At 49.6% G+C, this 16,833-nt stretch overlaps 1 protein-coding gene across 1 annotated transcript in view; it reads right to left on the bottom strand.

Moving 5' to 3' along the window:
- The window catches only part of dennd4b (DENN/MADD domain containing 4B), a 44,359-nt gene that overhangs the window by 13,253 nt on the left and 14,273 nt on the right, over positions 1-16,833 (bottom strand). Inside the window, exons 9-17 of the mRNA XM_072460963.1 lie at positions 16,409-16,615; positions 15,686-15,814; positions 13,310-13,454; positions 12,973-13,151; positions 11,982-12,130; positions 11,577-11,862; positions 8,370-8,474; positions 8,121-8,296; positions 6,833-7,259 (exon numbers count right to left, since the gene is read on the bottom strand). Coding sequence (XP_072317064.1) covers positions 6,833-7,259; positions 8,121-8,296; positions 8,370-8,474; positions 11,577-11,862; positions 11,982-12,130; positions 12,973-13,151; positions 13,310-13,454; positions 15,686-15,814; positions 16,409-16,615 — 1,803 coding nt within the window. The remainder of the gene's footprint in view (positions 1-6,832; positions 7,260-8,120; positions 8,297-8,369; positions 8,475-11,576; positions 11,863-11,981; positions 12,131-12,972; positions 13,152-13,309; positions 13,455-15,685; positions 15,815-16,408; positions 16,616-16,833) is intronic.

The raw sequence follows: 16,833 nt of genomic DNA on the forward strand, positions 1-16,833 counted from the left end.
GTCCTGGTTTAGACCTGGTTTAGACCTGGTTTAGTCCTGGTTTACCTGTTTTAGTCCTGGTTTAAAACTGGTTTAGACCTGGTTTAGTCCTGGTTTAGTCCTGGTTTAGTCCTGCTTTAGTCCTGGTTTACCTGCTTTAGTCCTGCTTTAGTCCTGGTTTAGACCTAGTTTAGTCCTGGTTTAGTCCTGGTTTAGTCCTGCTTTAGTCCTGGTTTACCTGCTTTAGTCCTGCTTTAGTCCTGCTTTAGTCCTGCTTTAGTCCTGGTTTACCTGCTTTAGTCCTGGTTCACCTGCTTTAGTCCTGGTTTAGTCCTGCTTTAGTCCTGGTTTACCTGCTTTAGTCCTGGTTTACCTGCTTTAGTCCTGGTTTACCTGCTTTAGTCCTGGTTTACCTGCTTTAGTCCTGGTTTAGTCCTGCTTTAGTCCTGCTTTACCTGCTTTGGTCCTGGTTTAGTCCTGGTTTAGTCCTGGTTTAGACCTGGTTTAGTCCTGGTTTAGACCTAGTTTAGTCCTGGTTTAGTCCTGGTTTAGACCTGGTTTAGACCTGGTTTACCTGCTTTAGTCCTGGTTTAGACCTGGTTTAGACCTGGTTTAGACCTGGTTTAGTCCTGGTTTAGACCTGGTTTAGACCTGGTTTAGTCCTGGTTTACCTGTTTTAGTCCTGGTTTAGACCTGGTTTAGACCTGGTTTAGTCCTGGTTTAGTCCTGCTTTAGTCCTGCTTTAGTCCTGGTTTAGACCTAGTTTAGTCCTGGTTTAGTCCTGGTTTAGACCTAGTTTAGTCCTGGTTTAGTCCTGGTTTAGTCCTGCTTTAGTCCTGGTTTACCTGCTTTAGTCCTGGTTTACCTGCTTTAGTCCTGGTTTACCTGCTTTAGTCCTGCTTTAGTCCTGCTTTAGTCCTGCTTTAGTCCTGGTTTACCTGCTTTAGTCCTGGTTTACCTGCTTTAGTCCTGGTTTACCTGCTTTAGTCCTGGTTTAGTCCTGCTTTAGTCCTGGTTTACCTGCTTTAGTCCTGGTTTAGTCCTGCTTTAGTCCTGGTTTACCTGCTTTAGTCCTGGTTTACCTGCTTTAGTCCTGGTTTACCTGCTTTAGTCCTGCTTTACCTGGTTTAGTCCTGGTTTAGTCCTGGTTTAGTCCTGGTTTACCTGCTTTAGTCCTAGTTTACCTGCTTTAGTCCTGGTTTAGTCCTGGTTTACCTGCTTTAGTCCTGCTTTACCTGCTTTAGTCCTGCTTTACCTGCTTTAGTCCTGGTTTACCTGCTTTAGTCCTGGTTTAGTCCTGCTTTAGTCCTGGTTTACCTGCTTTAGTCCTGGTTTACCTGCTTTAGTCCTAGTTTACCTGCTTTAGTCCTGCTTTACCTGCTTTAGTCCTGGTTTAGTCCTGGTTTAGACCTGGTTTAGTCCTGGTTTAGGCCTGGTTTAGACCTGGTTTAGACCTGGTTTAGTCCTGCTTTAGACCTGGTTTAGTCCTGGTTTAGTCCTGGTTTAGACCTGGTTTAGTCCTGGTTTAGACCTGGTTTAGTCCTGGTTTAGGCCTGGTTTAGGCCTGGTTTAGACCTGGTTTAGGCCTGGTTTAGGCCTGGTTTAGACCTGGTTTAGTCCTGGTTTAGGCCTGGTTTAGGCCTGGTTTAGACCTGCTTTAGTCCTGGTTTAGGCCTGGTTTAGTCCTGGTTTAAACCTGGTTTAGACCTGCTTTAGTCCTGCTTTAGTCCTGGTTTAGTCCTGGTTTAGGCCTGGTTTAGTCCTGCTTTAGACCTGGTTTAGTCCTGGTTTAGGCCTGGTTTAGTCCTGGTTTAGACCTGGTTTAGACCTGGTTTAGTCCTGCTTTAGACCTGGTTTAGACCTGGTTTAGTCCTGGTTTAGACCTGCTTTAGTCCTGGTTTAGGCCTGGTTTAGACCTGGTTTAGTCCTGCTTTAGACCTGGTTTAGTCCTGGTTTAGTCCTGGTTTAGACCTGGTTTAGTCCTGGTTTAGACCTGCTTTAGTCCTGGTTTAGGCCTGGTTTAGTCCTGGTTTAGACCTGGTTTAGTCTTGCTTTAGACCTGGTTTAGTCCTGGTTTAGACCTGGTTTAGTCCTGGTTTAGGCCTGGTTTAGTCCTGGTTTAGACCTGGTTTAGACCTGGTTTAGTCCTGGTTTAGACCTGGTTTAGTCCTGGTTTAGACCTGCTTTAGTCCTGGTTTAGGCCTGGTTTAGGCCTGGTTTAGACCTGCTTTAGTCCTGGTTTAGTCCTGGTTTAGACCTGGTTTAGGCCTGGTTTAGGCCTGGTTTAGGCCTGGTTTAGTCCTGGTTTAGGCCTGGTTTAGGCCTGGTTTAGGCCTGGTTTAGACCTGGTTTAGTCCTGGTTTAGGCCTGGTTTAGTCCTGGTTTAGACCTGGTTTAGTCCTGGTTTAGTCCTGGTTTAGACCTGGTTTAGTCCTGGTTTAGACCTGCTTTAGTCCTGGTTTAGGCCTGGTTTAGACCTGGTTTAGTCCTGCTTTAGACCTGGTTTAGTCCTGGTTTAGTCCTGGTTTAGACCTGGTTTAGTCCTGGTTTAGACCTGGTTTAGTCCTGCTTTAGACCTGATTTAGTCCTGGTTTAGACCTGGTTTAGTCCTGGTTTAGACCTGCTTTAGTCCTGGTTTAGTCCTGGTTTAAACCTGGTTTAGACCTGCTTTAGTCCTGCTTTAGTCCTGGTTTAGTCCTGGTTTAGGCCTGGTTTAGTCCTGGTTTAGGCCTGGTTTAGTCCTGGTTTAGACCTGGTTTAGACCTGGTTTAGTCCTGCTTTAGACCTGGTTTAGTCCTGGTTTAGTCCTGGTTTAGACCTGGTTTAGTCCTGGTTTAGACCTGCTTTAGTCCTGGTTTAGGCCTGGTTTAGTCCTGGTTTAGACCTGGTTTAGTCCTGGTTTAGGCCTGGTTTAGGCCTGGTTTAGACCTGGTTTAGTCCTGGTTTAGGCCTGGTTTAGGCCTGGTTTAGACCTGGTTTAGTCCTGGTTTAGGCCTGGTTTAGTCCTGGTTTAGACCTGGTTTAGTCCTGGTTTAGTCCTGGTTTAGACCTGGTTTAGTCCTGGTTTAGACCTGCTTTAGTCCTGGTTTAGGCCTGGTTTAGACCTGGTTTAGTCCTGCTTTAGACCTGGTTTAGTCCTGGTTTAGTCCTGGTTTAGACCTGGTTTAGTCCTGGTTTAGACCTGCTTTAGTCCTGGTTTAGGCCTGGTTTAGTCCTGGTTTAGACCTGCTTTAGTCCTGGTTTAGACCTGGTTTAGTCCTGCTTTAGACCTGGTTTAGTCCTGGTTTAGACCTGGTTTAGTCCTGGTTTAGACCTGCTTTAGTCCTGGTTTAGTCCTGGTTTAAACCTGGTTTAGACCTGCTTTAGTCCTGGTTTAGTCCTGCTTTAGACCTGGTTTAGTCCTGGTTTAGGCCTGGTTTAGTCCTGGTTTAGACCTGGTTTAGACCTGGTTTAGTCCTGCTTTAGACCTGGTTTAGTCCTGGTTTAGACCTGCTTTAGTCCTGGTTTAGGCCTGGTTTAGTCCTGGTTTAGACCTGCTTTAGTCCTGGTTTAGGCCTGGTTTAGTCCTGGTTTAGACCTGCTTTAGACCTGGTTTAAACCTGGTTTAGACCTGGTTTAGACCTGGTTTAGTCCTGGTTTAGACCTGCTTTAGTCCTGGTTTAGGCCTGGTTTAGTCCTGGTTTAGACCTGCTTTAGTCCTGGTTTAGGCCTGGTTTAGTCCTGGTTTAGACCTGCTTTAGTCCTGGTTTAGTCCTGGTTTAGACCTGCTTTAGTCCTGGTTTAGGCCTGGTTTAGTCCTGGTTTAGACCTGGTTTAGACCTGCTTTAGTCCTGGTTTAGGCCTGGTTTAGACCTGCTTTAGTCCTGGTTTAGGCCTGGTTTAGTCCTGGTTTAGACCTGCTTTAGTCCTGGTTTAGGCCTGGTTTAGTCCTGGTTTAGACCTGCTTTAGGCCTGGTTTAGTCCTGGTTTAGACCTGCTTTAGTCCTGGTTTAGTCCTGGTTTAGACCTGCTTTAGTCCTGGTTTAGGCCTGGTTTAGTCCTGGTTTAGACCTGCTTTAGTCCTGGTTTAGGCCTGGTTTAGTCCTGGTTTAGACCTGCTTTAGTCCTGGTTTAGGCCTGGTTTAGTCCTGGTTTAGACCTGCTTTAGTCCTGGTTTAGTCCTGGTTTAGACCTGCTTTAGTCCTGGTTTAGGCCTGGTTTAGTCCTGGTTTAGACCTGCTTTAGTCCTGGTTTAGGCCTGGTTTAGTCCTGGTTTAGACCTGCTTTAGTCCTGGTTTAGGCCTGGTTTAGTCCTGGTTTAGACCTGCTTTAGTCCTGGTTTAGTCCTGGTTTAGACCTGCTTTAGTCCTGGTTTAGGCCTGGTTTAGACCTGCTTTAGTCCTGGTTTAGGCCTGGTTTAGTCCTGGTTTAGACCTGCTTTAGTCCTGGTTTAGGCCTGGTTTAGTCCTGGTTTAGACCTGCTTTAGTCCTGGTTTAGGCCTGGTTTAGTCCTGGTTTAGACCTGCTTTAGTCCTGGTTTAGTCCTGGTTTAGACCTGCTTTAGTCCTGGTTTAGGCCTGGTTTAGTCCTGGTTTAGACCTGCTTTAGTCCTGGTTTAGGCCTGGTTTAGTCCTGGTTTAGACCTGCTTTAGTCCTGGTTTAGGCCTGGTTTAGTCCTGGTTTAGACCTGCTTTAGTCCTGGTTTAGTCCTGGTTTAGACCTGCTTTAGTCCTGGTTTAGGCCTGGTTTAGTCCTGGTTTAGACCTGCTTTAGTCCTGGTTTTGGCCTGGTTTAGTCCTGGTTTAGGCCTGGTTTAGTCCTGGTTTAGACCTGCTTTAGTCCTGGTTTAGGCCTGGTTTAGTCCTGGTTTAGACCTGCTTTAGTCCTGGTTTAGGCCTGGTTTAGTCCTGGTTTAGACCTGCTTTAGTCCTGGTTTAGGCCTGGTTTAGTCCTGGTTTAGACCTGCTTTAGTCCTGGTTTAGTCCTGGTTTAGACCTGCTTTAGTCCTGGTTTAGGCCTGGTTTAGTCCTGGTTTAGACCTGCTTTAGTCCTGGTTTAGGCCTGGTTTAGTCCTGGTTTAGACCTGCTTTAGTCCTGGTTTAGGCCTGGTTTAGTCCTGGTTTAGACCTGCTTTAGTCCTGGTTTAGGCCTGGTTTAGTCCTGGTTTAGACCTGCTTTAGTCCTGGTTTAGGCCTGGTTTAGTCCTGGTTTAGACCTGCTTTAGTCCTGGTTTAGGCCTGGTTTAGTCCTGGTTTAGACCTGCTTTAGTCCTGGTTTAGTCCTGGTTTAGACCTGCTTTAGTCCTGGTTTAGGCCTGGTTTAGACCTGCTTTAGTCCTGGTTTAGGCCTGGTTTAGTCCTGGTTTAGACCTGCTTTAGTCCTGGTTTAGGCCTGGTTTAGTCCTGGTTTAGACCTGCTTTAGTCCTGGTTTAGGCCTGGTTTAGTCCTGGTTTAGACCTGCTTTAGTCCTGGTTTAGTCCTGGTTTAGACCTGCTTTAGTCCTGGTTTAGGCCTGGTTTAGTCCTGGTTTAGACCTGCTTTAGTCCTGGTTTAGGCCTGGTTTAGTCCTGGTTTAGACCTGCTTTAGTCCTGGTTTAGGCCTGGTTTAGTCCTGGTTTAGACCTGCTTTAGTCCTGGTTTAGTCCTGGTTTAGACCTGCTTTAGTCCTGGTTTAGGCCTGGTTTAGTCCTGGTTTAGACCTGCTTTAGTCCTGGTTTAGGCCTGGTTTAGTCCTGGTTTAGGCCTGGTTTAGTCCTGGTTTAGACCTGCTTTAGTTCTGGTTTAGGCCTGGTTTAGTCCTGGTTTAGACCTGCTTTAGTCCTGGTTTAGGCCTGGTTTAGTCCTGGTTTAGACCTGCTTTAGTCCTGGTTTAGGCCTGGTTTAGTCCTGGTTTAGACCTGCTTTAGTCCTGGTTTAGTCCTGGTTTAGACCTGCTTTAGTCCTGGTTTAGGCCTGGTTTAGTCCTGGTTTAGACCTGCTTTAGTCCTGGTTTAGGCCTGGTTTAGTCCTGGTTTAGACCTGCTTTAGTCCTGGTTTAGGCCTGGTTTAGTCCTGGTTTAGACCTGCTTTAGTCCTGGTTTAGGCCTGGTTTAGTCCTGGTTTAGACCTGCTTTAGTCCTGGTTTAGGCCTGGTTTAGTCCTGGTTTAGACCTGCTTTAGTCCTGGTTTAGTCCTGGTTTAGACCTGCTTTAGTCCTGGTTTAGGCCTGGTTTAGTCCTGGTTTAGACCTGCTTTAGTCCTGGTTTAGGCCTGGTTTAGTCCTGGTTTAGACCTGATTTAGTCCTGGTTTAGACCTGCTTTAGACCTGCTTTAGTCCTGGTTTAGTCCTGGTTTAGTTCTGGTTTAGGCCTGGTTTAGTCCTGGTTTAGACCTGCTTTAGTCCTGGTTTAGGCCTGGTTTAGTCCTGGTTTAGACCTGCTTTAGTCCTGGTTTAGGCCTGGTTTAGTCCTGGTTTAGACCTGCTTTAGTCCTGGTTTAGGCCTGGTTTAGTCCTGGTTTAGACCTGCTTTAGTCCTGGTTTAGGCCTGGTTTAGTCCTGGTTTAGACCTGCTTTAGTCCTGGTTTAGTCCTGGTTTAGACCTGCTTTAGTCCTGGTTTAGGCCTGGTTTAGTCCTGGTTTAGACCTGCTTTAGTCCTGGTTTAGGCCTGGTTTAGTCCTGGTTTAGACCTGCTTTAGTCCTGGTTTAGACCTGCTTTAGACCTGCTTTAGTCCTGGTTTAGTCCTGGTTTAGTTCTGGTTTAGGCCTGGTTTAGTCCTGGTTTAGACCTGCTTTAGTCCTGGTTTAGGCCTGGTTTAGTCCTGGTTTAGACCTGCTTTAGTCCTGGTTTAGGCCTGGTTTAGTCCTGGTTTAGACCTGCTTTAGTCCTGGTTTACCTGGGTGCAGGGGGCGAGCGTGGAGCTCCGCACCAGCAGCAGTAGATGTGATGGCAGCTGGAGCCTGGAGAAAACCCACAGAAGGTTCCAGAAGAGGATGGAGTGATGCTCCAGGAGCGACGCCCGCGACAGAACGCCGTCGCCCTCGTTCTCCAGCAGCGACTCCAGCTCTTTCCTCAAGACCAGAGGACTGAGGTACGCCACGGTCACCTGGGGCCCGCCCAGCTGAGCGGGGGCCCCGCCCAGCTGAGGGGAGGCCCCGCCCACAGCTCTGGTCTCGGAGCAGCTGCTCGTCTCAGAGCCGGAGTCTTCGCTGACGCCGTTGCACTGAGCTCCTGCGGGGGGCGCTGTGTGAGGCTCCTGAGTACTCGGGGGCCTCACCGCGCTCTGCACTTCTTCTTCTACGTTCCACTGACTCCGCTCAGCACTGAAGACAAAAACTCAAGTTACTTCTGATGTGTGGAGCTTGTACCTGCGGACGGGCCCCGGGTCGCGGACGGGCCCCGGGTCACTGACGGGCCCCGGGTCACTGACGGGCCACTGATGTGTGAGGCTTGTACCTGCACACGGGCCCCGGGTCACTGATGTGTGAGGCTTGTACCTGCACACGGGCCCCGGGTCACTGATGTGTGAGGCTTGTACCTGCACACGGGCCCCGGGTCACTGATGTGGGCGTGTACCTGCAGACGGGCCCCGGGTCACTGATGTGGGCGTGTACCTGCAGACGGGCCCCGGGTCACTGATGTGGGCGTGTACCTGCAGACGGGCCCCGGGTCACTGATGTGGGCGTGTACCTGCAGACGGGCCCCGGGTCACTGATGTGGGCGTGTACCTGCAGACGGGCCCCGGGTCACTGATGTGGGCGTGTACCTGCAGACGGGCCCCGGGTCACTGATGTGGGCGTGTACCTGCAGACGGGCCCCGGGTCACTGATGTGGGCGTGTACCTGCAGACGGGCCCCGGGTCACTGATGTGGGCGTGTACCTGCAGACGGGCCCCGGGTCACTGATGTGGGCGTGTACCTGCAGACGGGCCCCGGGTCACTGATGTGGGCGTGTACCTGCAGACGGGCCCCGGGTCACTGATGTGGGCGTGTACCTGCAGACGGGCCCCGGGTCACTGATGTGGGCGTGTACCTGCAGACGGGCCCCGGGTCACTGATGTGGGCGTGTACCTGCAGACGGGCCCCGGGTCACTGATGTGGGCGTGTACTTGCAGACGGGCCCCGGGTCACTGATGTGGGCGTGTACCTGCAGACGGGCCCCGGGTCACTGATGTGGGCGTGTACCTGCAGACGGGCCCCGGGTCACTGATGTGGGCGTGGAGGAAGGGGACGAAGGCCCCGCTGCAGAAGGGACAGGAGGAGTTGAGGTTGGAGTCGTCGGACGTCCAGCCGGACATGATCTCCTCATCATAGACCAGAGAGTCACAGGCACGACACAGAGAGCAGCTGGACATCAGCACCTGAAACACAACCAGGTCTGAAGCAGGTTTAAAGCAGCAGAGAAGAACTAAAGCCAGCCTGGCTCAGGCTCACCTCCAGACCAGCTGCTTCCTGGTTGGAGTCCCAGGAGCGACGGAGCGGAAAAGCCGGACTCGGGACGTCCGACAGGTCCAGGTCACTGCCCACAGACAACGAGCTCTGGGGGACACAACAGAGAGAGAGTTCTAGGAACCGTCTCATCACCAAACCCATCAGATGCCCTGGAACACCACACAGAGCCTTCTCTAAAGCTGCTCCCACAGCATGGAACTCTCCAGAAATGTGTTTTTAAATATAGTTCTATTTTAACCCTTGTTAGATGTGTCCGTGTGAATGTTTGATGATTGTGTGCATACAAAACCGGCTTAAACAACCGGCTTAAACAACCGGCTTAAACAACCGGCTTAAACAACCGGCTTAAACCCGGTCTAAAGCCTGGTCAAAGCCAGTCTAAAGCCGGTCTAAAGCCTGGTCAAAGCCAGTCTAAAGCCTGTTTAAAGCCGGTCTAAAGCCGGTCTAAAGCCGGTCTAAAGCCTGGTCAAAGCCGGTCTAAAGCCGGTCTAAAGCCGGTCTAAAGCCTGTTTAAAGCCGCTCTAAAGCCGGTCTAAAGCCTGGTCAAAGCCAGTCTAAAGCCTGTTTAAAGCCGGTCTAAAGCCGGTCTAAAGCCGGTCTAAAGCCGGTCTAAAGCAGGTCTAAAGCCGGTCTAAAGCCGGTCTAAAGCCGGTCTAAAGCAGGTCTAAAGCAGGTCTAAAACCGCTCTAAAGCCACTCTAAAGCCTGTTTAAAGCCGGTCTAAAGCCGCTCTAAAGCAGGTCTAAAGCAGGTCTAAAGCCGCTCTAAAGCCGCTCTAAAGCAGGTCTAAAGCGGGTCTAAAGCCTGTTTAAAGCCGGTCTAAAGCCGCTCTAAAGCAGATCTAAAGCCACTCTAAAGCCTGTTTAAAGCCGGTCTAAAGCCTGTTTAAAGCCGGTCTAAAGCAGGTCTAAAGCCGCTCTAAAGCCGGTCTAAAGCCGCTCTAAAGCAGGTCTAAAGCAGGTCTAAAACCGCTCTAAAGCCGGTCTAAAGCCGCTCTAAAGCAGGTCTAAAGCAGGTCTAAAACCGCTCTAAAGCAGTTCTAAAGCCGCTCTAAAGCAGGTCTAAAGCCGCTCTAAAGCAGGTCTAAAGCCGGTCTAAAGCCGGTCTAAAGCCGGTCTAAAGCCGGTCTAAAGCAGTTCTAAAGCCGCTCTAAAACAGGTCTAAAGCCGCTCTCAAGTCGCTCTAAAGCCGCTCTAAAGCCGGTCGAAAGCGCTCTAAAGCCGTTCTAAAGCAGGTCTAAAGCCGCTCTAAAGCAGGTCTAAAGCCGCTCTAAAGCCGCTCTAAAGCAGGTCTAAAACCGCTCTAAAGCCGGTCTAAAGCCGCTCTAAAGCAGGTCTAAAGCCGCTCTAAAACCGATCTAAAGCCGCACTAAAGCAGGTCTAAAGCCGCTCTAAAGCAGGTCTAAAGCCGCTCTAAAGCAGGTCTATAGCCGCTCTAAAGCCGCTCTAAAGCAGGTCTAAAGCCGCTCTAAAGCAGGTCTAAAGCAGGCCTAAAGCAGGTCTAAAGCCGCTCTAAAGCCGCTCTAAAGCCGCTCTAAAGCCGCTCTGAAGCAGGACTAAAGCCGCTCTAAAGCAGGTCTAAAGTCGGTCTAAAGCCGCTCTAAAACCAATCTAAAGCCGCTCTAAAGCAGGTCTAAAGCCGCTCTAAAGCAGGTCTAAAGCCGCTCTAAGGCAGGTCTATAGCCGCTCTAAAGCCGCTCTAAAGCAGGTCTAAAGCCGCTCTAAAGCAGGTCTAAAGCAGGCCTAAAGCAGGTCTAAAGCCGCTCTAAAGCCGCTCTAAAGCCGCTCTGAAGCAGGACTAAAGCCGCTCTAAAGCAGGTCTAAAGCCGCTCTAAAACCAATCTAAAGCCGCTCTAAAGCCGCTCTAAAGCAGGACTAAAGCCGCTCTAAAGCAGGTCTAAAGCAGGTCTAAAGCCGGTCTAAAGCCACTCTAAAGCCTGTTTAAAGCCGGTCTAAAGCCGCTCTAAAGCAGGTCTAAAGCCACTCTAAAGCCTGTTTAAAGCCGGTCTAAAGCCTGTCTAAAGCCGGTCTAAAGCCTGTTTAAAGCCGGTCTAAAGCAGGTCTAAAGCCGCTCTAAAGCCGCTCTAAAGCAGGTCTAAAGCAGGTCTAAAGCAGGTCTAAAACCGCTCTAAAGCCGGTCTAAAGCCGCTCTAAAGCAGGTCTAAAGCCGGTCTAAAGCCGGTCTAAAGCCGCTCTAAAGCAGGTCTAAAGCCGCTCTCAAGTCGCTCTAAAGCCGCTCTAAAGCCGGTCGAAAGCGCTCTAAAGCCGTTCTAAAGCAGGTCTAAAGCCGCTCTAAAGCAGGTCTAAAGCCGCTCTAAAGCCGCTCTAAAGCAGGTCTAAAACCGCTCTAAAGCCGGTCTAAAGCCGCTCTAAAACCGATCTAAAGCCGCTCTAAAGCAGGTCTAAAGCCGCTCTAAAGCAGGTCTATAGCCGCTCTAAAGCCGCTCTAAAGCAGGTCTAAAGCCGCTCTAAAGCAGGTCTAAAGCAGGTCTAAAGCAGGTCTAAAGCCGGTCTAAAGCCGCTCTAAAGCCGCTCTAAAGCCGCTCTGAAGCAGGACTAAAGCCGCTCTAAAGCAGGTCTAAAGCCGCTCTAAAGCAGGTCTAAAGCAGGACTAAAGCCGCTCTAAAGCAGGTCTAAAGCAGGTCTAAAGCAGGTCTAAAGCAGGTCTAAAGCAGGTCTAAAGCCGCTCTAAAGCAGGTCTAAAGCCGCTCTAAAGCCGCTCTAAAACCAATCTAAAGCCGCTCTAAAGCCGCTCTAAAGCCGCTCTAAAGCAGGTCTAAAGCCGCTCTAAAGCAGGTCTATAGCCGCTCTAAAGCAGGTCTAAAGCAGGTCTAAAGCCGGTCTAAAGCCGGTCTAAAGCCGGTCTAAAGCCGCTCTAAAGCCGCTCTAAAGCCGCTCTGAAGCAGGACTAAAGCCGCTCTAAAGCAGGTCTAAAGCCGGTCTAAAGCCGCTCTAAAACCAATCTAAAGCCGCTCTAAAGCCGCTCTAAAGCAGGACTAAAGCCGCTCTAAAGCAGGTCTATAGCTGCTCTAAAGCCGCTCTAAAGCAGGTCTAAAGCCGCTCTAAAGCAGGTCTAAAGCAGGTCTAAAGCCGCTCTAAAGCAGGTCTAAAGCAGGTCTAAAGCCGCTCTAAAGCAGGTCTAAAGCCGCTCTAAAGCAGGTCTAAAGCCGCTCTAAAGCCGCTCTCTGTACCTCTGAGTTGGCGTTGACGAGCCGCTCCTTGGCCTTCAGAAGTGTCTCTGTGACTTGGCTCTTGCGGCTCGGGCGCTCTCGTCTGGGGCCCTCGCCTCTGGGGCCCTCGCCTCTCTTTCGGTCGTCCACACTCGCCGCGCGTCGGACCGAAAGCCGGTTCCTCGTCGGCGTCAGAAGCTGCTGCAGTTTTCCCGCCAAACCTCCGCGACTCGGCGACGACACGTTGTTCTGGTTCTCGTCGACGCCTTTGCTCCGGCTCACGCTGCCGTCTCTCCCCACGCTCGGCCTGAAAGTACCATCCAAGTATTGTAGTTCCACACGCCAGCAGCAGGGGGCGCTGCAGGGGGAGCAGCAGGGGGCGGGGGGAGCAGCAGGGGGAGCAGCAGGGGGCGCTCCTGTACTCACCTGTCTCTGTCCGGCGGGGCGTGGCACTCAGACTCGCTCTCCGCACAGTCTTTGTAGAACGTGGACAGACAGACCTGACTGCGCGGCACCACTCCTCCTGCAGGCGGCGCTGTGGGGCCCAGAGGAGGCTTACGAGGGTCTCCAGTGCTCTGCACCAGCCCCGCCCCCTGCACCAGCCCCGCCCCCTGCACCAACCCCGCCCCCTGCACCAGCCCCGCCCCCTGTAGCTTCAGCTCTGAAACACACATGATAAATGTTTAGATTGAGCTAACGCACAGATCTGAAACACTCTAGAGGGCCAAACGTAAACGATATGAGAGAAACAGAGAGGTTTAAAGCCGGTTTAAAGCCAGTCTGAAGCCGGTCTGAAGCCGGTCTAAAGCCGGTATGAAGCCGGTCTGAAGCCAGTATGAAGCTGGTCTGAAGCCGGTCTAAAGCCGGTATGAAGCCGGTCTGAAGCCGGTCTGAAGCAGGTATGAAGCCGGTCTGAAGCCAGTATGAAGCTGGTCTGAAGCCGGTCTAAAGCCGGTATGAAGCCGGTCTGAAGCCAGTATGAAGCTGGTCTGAAGCCGGTCTGAAGCAGGTATGAAGCCGGTCTGAAGCCAGTATGAAGCTGGTCTGAAGCCGGTCTAAAGCCGGTATGAAGCCGGTCTGAAGCCAGTATGAAGCTGGTCTGAAGCCGGTCTGAAGCAGGTATGAAGCCGGTCTGAAGCCAGTATGAAGCTGGTCTGAAGCCGGTCTGAAGCCAGTATACAGCTGGTCTGAAGCCGGTCTGAAGCCAGTATGAAGCTGGTCTGAAGCCGGTCTGAAGCCAGTATGAAGCTGGTCTGAAGCCGGTCTGAAGCCAGTATGAAGCTGGTCTGAAGCCGGTGGTATGGAGACTTTTCAGCACATTTTGATCTCATAAACTTTGGGCCCGCGTGCCCCACTTGGGCCCCTGTTAGGGTCCGCGTGCCCCACTTGGGCCCCTGTTAGGGTCCGCGTGCCCCACTTGGGCCCCTAGGGCCCCTGTCTTACTGTCAGAGGGCTTCATGCTGCTGAGGCTGCTGCTCTTCACGATGGAGCCCGGCAGTGATTCGTGACTGGAGCTGTCACTCAAACCGCTCCAGCTGGACTGACGAATCAGAGACGAGTGAGGGCGGGGCCTGCAGTTGGAGTCAAACATGGATTCTGAAAAACAATCAACAATGAATCAACTCACACTGATCAAACTGTTTCCGATCGTCATAAATAAAACACTTTAGTCATAAATATTCTTATACTTTATAAAGATGTGTTTAAATAGTCTGAATGATCAAAACAAGAGTTTGAGCTGGTTTCGTTCTGACCTCCTCGTGACCCCAGCGAGTCGCTCTTCTGCCGCCGTTTGATTGGCTGTCGAAACTGGGCCACAGCCAATAGAACGTTCCTGAGTTTGGCCCAGAGCAGTCGGCCGCCCTGATTGGTCGAGGGCCATTTACTCTCCAGCACGGCCTGAGGAAAACAACATGAACCAATCAGGAAGGAGGAATAATGACGGCTCGATCGTGACTCAGGGTCATAGATGTGTTTCCATGGAAACGACAGAAGGACTTTTAGAAACTGTTCAATGTTAAAAGATGAAATGAAAGAATATTTTATTTCAAAAAACGTATTTGTAAGGAAATATTACATTTATAGTATTTAAGTCACAAGTGTCATTAAAACAAGAAATATACATATATAAAACACAGTATTACTATATGACAGTATAATACTGCGGTAAACAGATGTATTTGTACTTTGCAGTAGTATTTGCAGTAACCTTGTCTCATGTTTTAATGTCAATGACTTGTTTAACTCTGTGTTTTGAATGTTCTGGACCCCATCGCCCCATGAAGGCTGGAATGGTTCAAAATAAGCAGAAGTTGCCATGGAGACATGATGATTGGGTGGTCAGGGGTCAGGGTCAGTGGTCAGGGGGAGTGGTCAGGGGGAGTGGTCAGGGGTCAGGGGGAGTGGTCAGGGGTCAGGGGGAGTGGTCAGGGGGAGTGGTCAGGGGGAGTGGTCAGGGGGAGTGGTCAGGGTCAGTGGTCAGGGGGAGTGGTCAGGGGGAGTGGTCAGGGGTCAGGGGGAGTGGTCAGGGGTCAGGGGGAGTGGTCAGGGGGAGTGGTCAGGGGGAGTGGCAGTACCGGTCCATCTCTAATCTGACATTTCACAGATTTCCTCTTAATAAACAACTCATTTGATGTTTTTCAGTCAGGTTTTAGTAGAAGTATTTGCAGTACCTTGTTGTAGTATTTGCAGTACCTTGTTGTAGTATTTGCAGTACCTTGTTGTAGTATTTGCAGTACCTTGTTGTAGTAGTATTTGCAGTACCTTGTTGTAGTAGTATTTGCAGTATTTGCAGTACCTTGTTGTAGCAGTATTTGCAGTATTTGCAGTACCTTGTTGTAGTAGTATTTGCAGTATTTGCAGTACCTTGTTGTAGTAGTATTTGCAGTATTTGCAGTACCTTGTTGTAGTAGTATTTGCAGTATTTGCAGTACCTTGTTGTAGTAGTATTTGCAGTATTTGCAGTACCTTGTTGTAGTAGTATTTGCAGTACCTTGTTGTAGTAGTATTTGCAGTATTTGCAGTACCTTGTTGTAGTAGTATTTGCAGTATTTGCAGTACCTTGTTGTAGTAGTATTTGCAGTATTTGCAGTACCTTGTTGTAGTAGTATTTGCAGTATTTGCAGTACCTTGTTGTAGTAGTATTTGCAGTATTTGCAGTACCTTGTTGTAGTAGTATTTGCAGTATTTGCAGTACCTTGTTGTAGTAGTATTTGCAGTATTTGCAGTACCTTGTTGTAGTAGTATTTGCAGTATTTGCAGTACCTTGTTGTAGTAGTATTTGCAGTATTTGCAGTACCTTGTTGTAGTAGTATTTGCAGTATTTGCAGTACCTTGTTGTAGTAGTATTTGCAGTATTTGCAGTACCTTGTTGTAGTAGTATTTGCAGTATTTGCAGTACCTTGTTGTAGTAGTATTTGCAGTATTTGCAGTACCTTGTTGTAGTAGTATTTGCAGTATTTGCAGTACCTTGTTGTAGTAGTATTTGCAGTACCTTGTTGTAGTAGTATTTGCAGTACCTTGTTGTAGTAGTATTTGCAGTATTTGCAGTACCTTGTTGTAGTAGTATTTGCAGTATTTGCAGTACCTTGTTGTAGTAGTATTTGCAGTATTTGCAGTACCTTGTTGTAGTAGTATTTGCAGTATTTGCAGTACCTTGTTGTAGTAGTATTTGCAGTATTTGCAGTACCTTGTTGTAGTAGTATTTGCAGTATTTGCAGTACCTTGTTGTAGTAGTATTTGCAGTATTTGCAGTACCTTGTTGTAGTAGTATTTGCAGTATTTGCAGTACCTTGTTGTAGTAGTATTTGCAGTATTTGCAGTACCTTGTTGTAGTAGTATTTGCAGTATTTGCAGTACCTTGTTGTAGTAGTATTTGCAGTATTTGCAGTACCTTGTTGTAGTAGTATTTGCAGTATTTGCAGTACCTTGTTGTAGTAGTATTTGCAGTATTTGCAGTACCTTGTTGTAGTAGTATTTGCAGTATTTGCAGTACCTTGTTGTAGTAGTATTTGCAGTATTTGCAGTACCTTGTTGTAGTAGTATTTGCAGTATTTGCAGTACCTTGTTGTAGTAGTATTTGCAGTATTTGCAGTACCTTGTTGTAGTAGTATTTGCAGTATTTGCAGTACCTTGTTGTAGTACCCGTAGGTGATGGTGTTGGGTGTGATTCCGGCTCGTTTCATCTCCAGTAAAACTCTCACAGCGAGAACAGGCTGACCATAAAGACCACAGAGCTGCATGAGGATCCTGTAGCACACCTGAAAGAGGACAAACCAGGCTAAAGAGGGCTGAAGAGGGGCTAAAGAGGGCTAAAGAGGGCTGAAGAGGGCTAAAGAGGGCTGAAGAGGGCTAAAGAGGGCTGAAGAGGGCTAAAGAGGGCTAAAGAGGGCTGAAGAGGGGCTAAAGAGGGCTAAAGAGGGCTGAAGAGGGCTAAAGAGGGCTGAAGAGGGCTAAAGAGGGGCTGAAGAGGGCTGAAGAGGGCTAAAGAGGGCTAAAGAGGGCTGAAGAGGGCTAAAGAGGGCTGAAGAGGGCTAAAGAGGGCTGAAGAGGGCTGAAGAGGGCTAAAGAGGGCTAAAGAGGGGCTGAAGAGGGCTAAAGAGGGCTAAAGAGGGCTGAAGAGGGCTGAAGAGGGCTAAAGAGGGGCTGAAGAGGGCTAAAGAGGGCTAAAGAGGGGCTGAAGAGCGCTAAAGAGGGCTGAAGAGGGCTAAAGAGGGGCTGAAGAGGGCTAAAGAGGGCTGAAGAGGGCTAAAGAGGGGCTGAAGCGGCTCTAAAGCGGCTCTAAAGCCGCTCTAAAGCCGCTCTAAAGCCAGTCTAAAGCGGCTGTAGAGCCGGCCTGTGGGGGGCGCTCTCACCTCGTCGGGCAGCACCACTCGCCGTGTCTCCATGTGCTTGAGCACGTCGTAGGCGGCGTGCAGCGCTCGCACTTTGCCGCTCTCGGCTTTGACAAACGTGGGCAGATAAATGAACCACAGGCCGTAGCAGTGGCCCAGGAGACACTTGGCCCACATTTCAGGCACCGACGAGTACTTCTGCGCCCGCCTCTGGGCCAGCTTGATCTCCTGCAACAGAGCAAAGAGTCAGATGCCCTCCCGGTCTCACCTCTGACCTCTGACCTCTGACACAGCTGCTGAGGATTCTGACTTAAACCAGACACAGATTCAACTAGAGTCCGAGGCCTAAACGAGTTAATACAATAAAATAATAACTGAAAGATTAGATTTTTGTGGGAAATAACACAAAATGACAAACTAGGACTAAAGCGAGGCCAGACCAGCTC

This window comes from Eucyclogobius newberryi, unplaced genomic scaffold (genome assembly GCF_026437365.1).
Source record: "Eucyclogobius newberryi isolate DKJ021-1_F unplaced genomic scaffold, fEucNew1.0.hap1 SCAF_3, whole genome shotgun sequence".
Classification (NCBI taxonomy): Eukaryota; Metazoa; Chordata; class Actinopteri; order Gobiiformes; family Gobiidae; genus Eucyclogobius; species Eucyclogobius newberryi.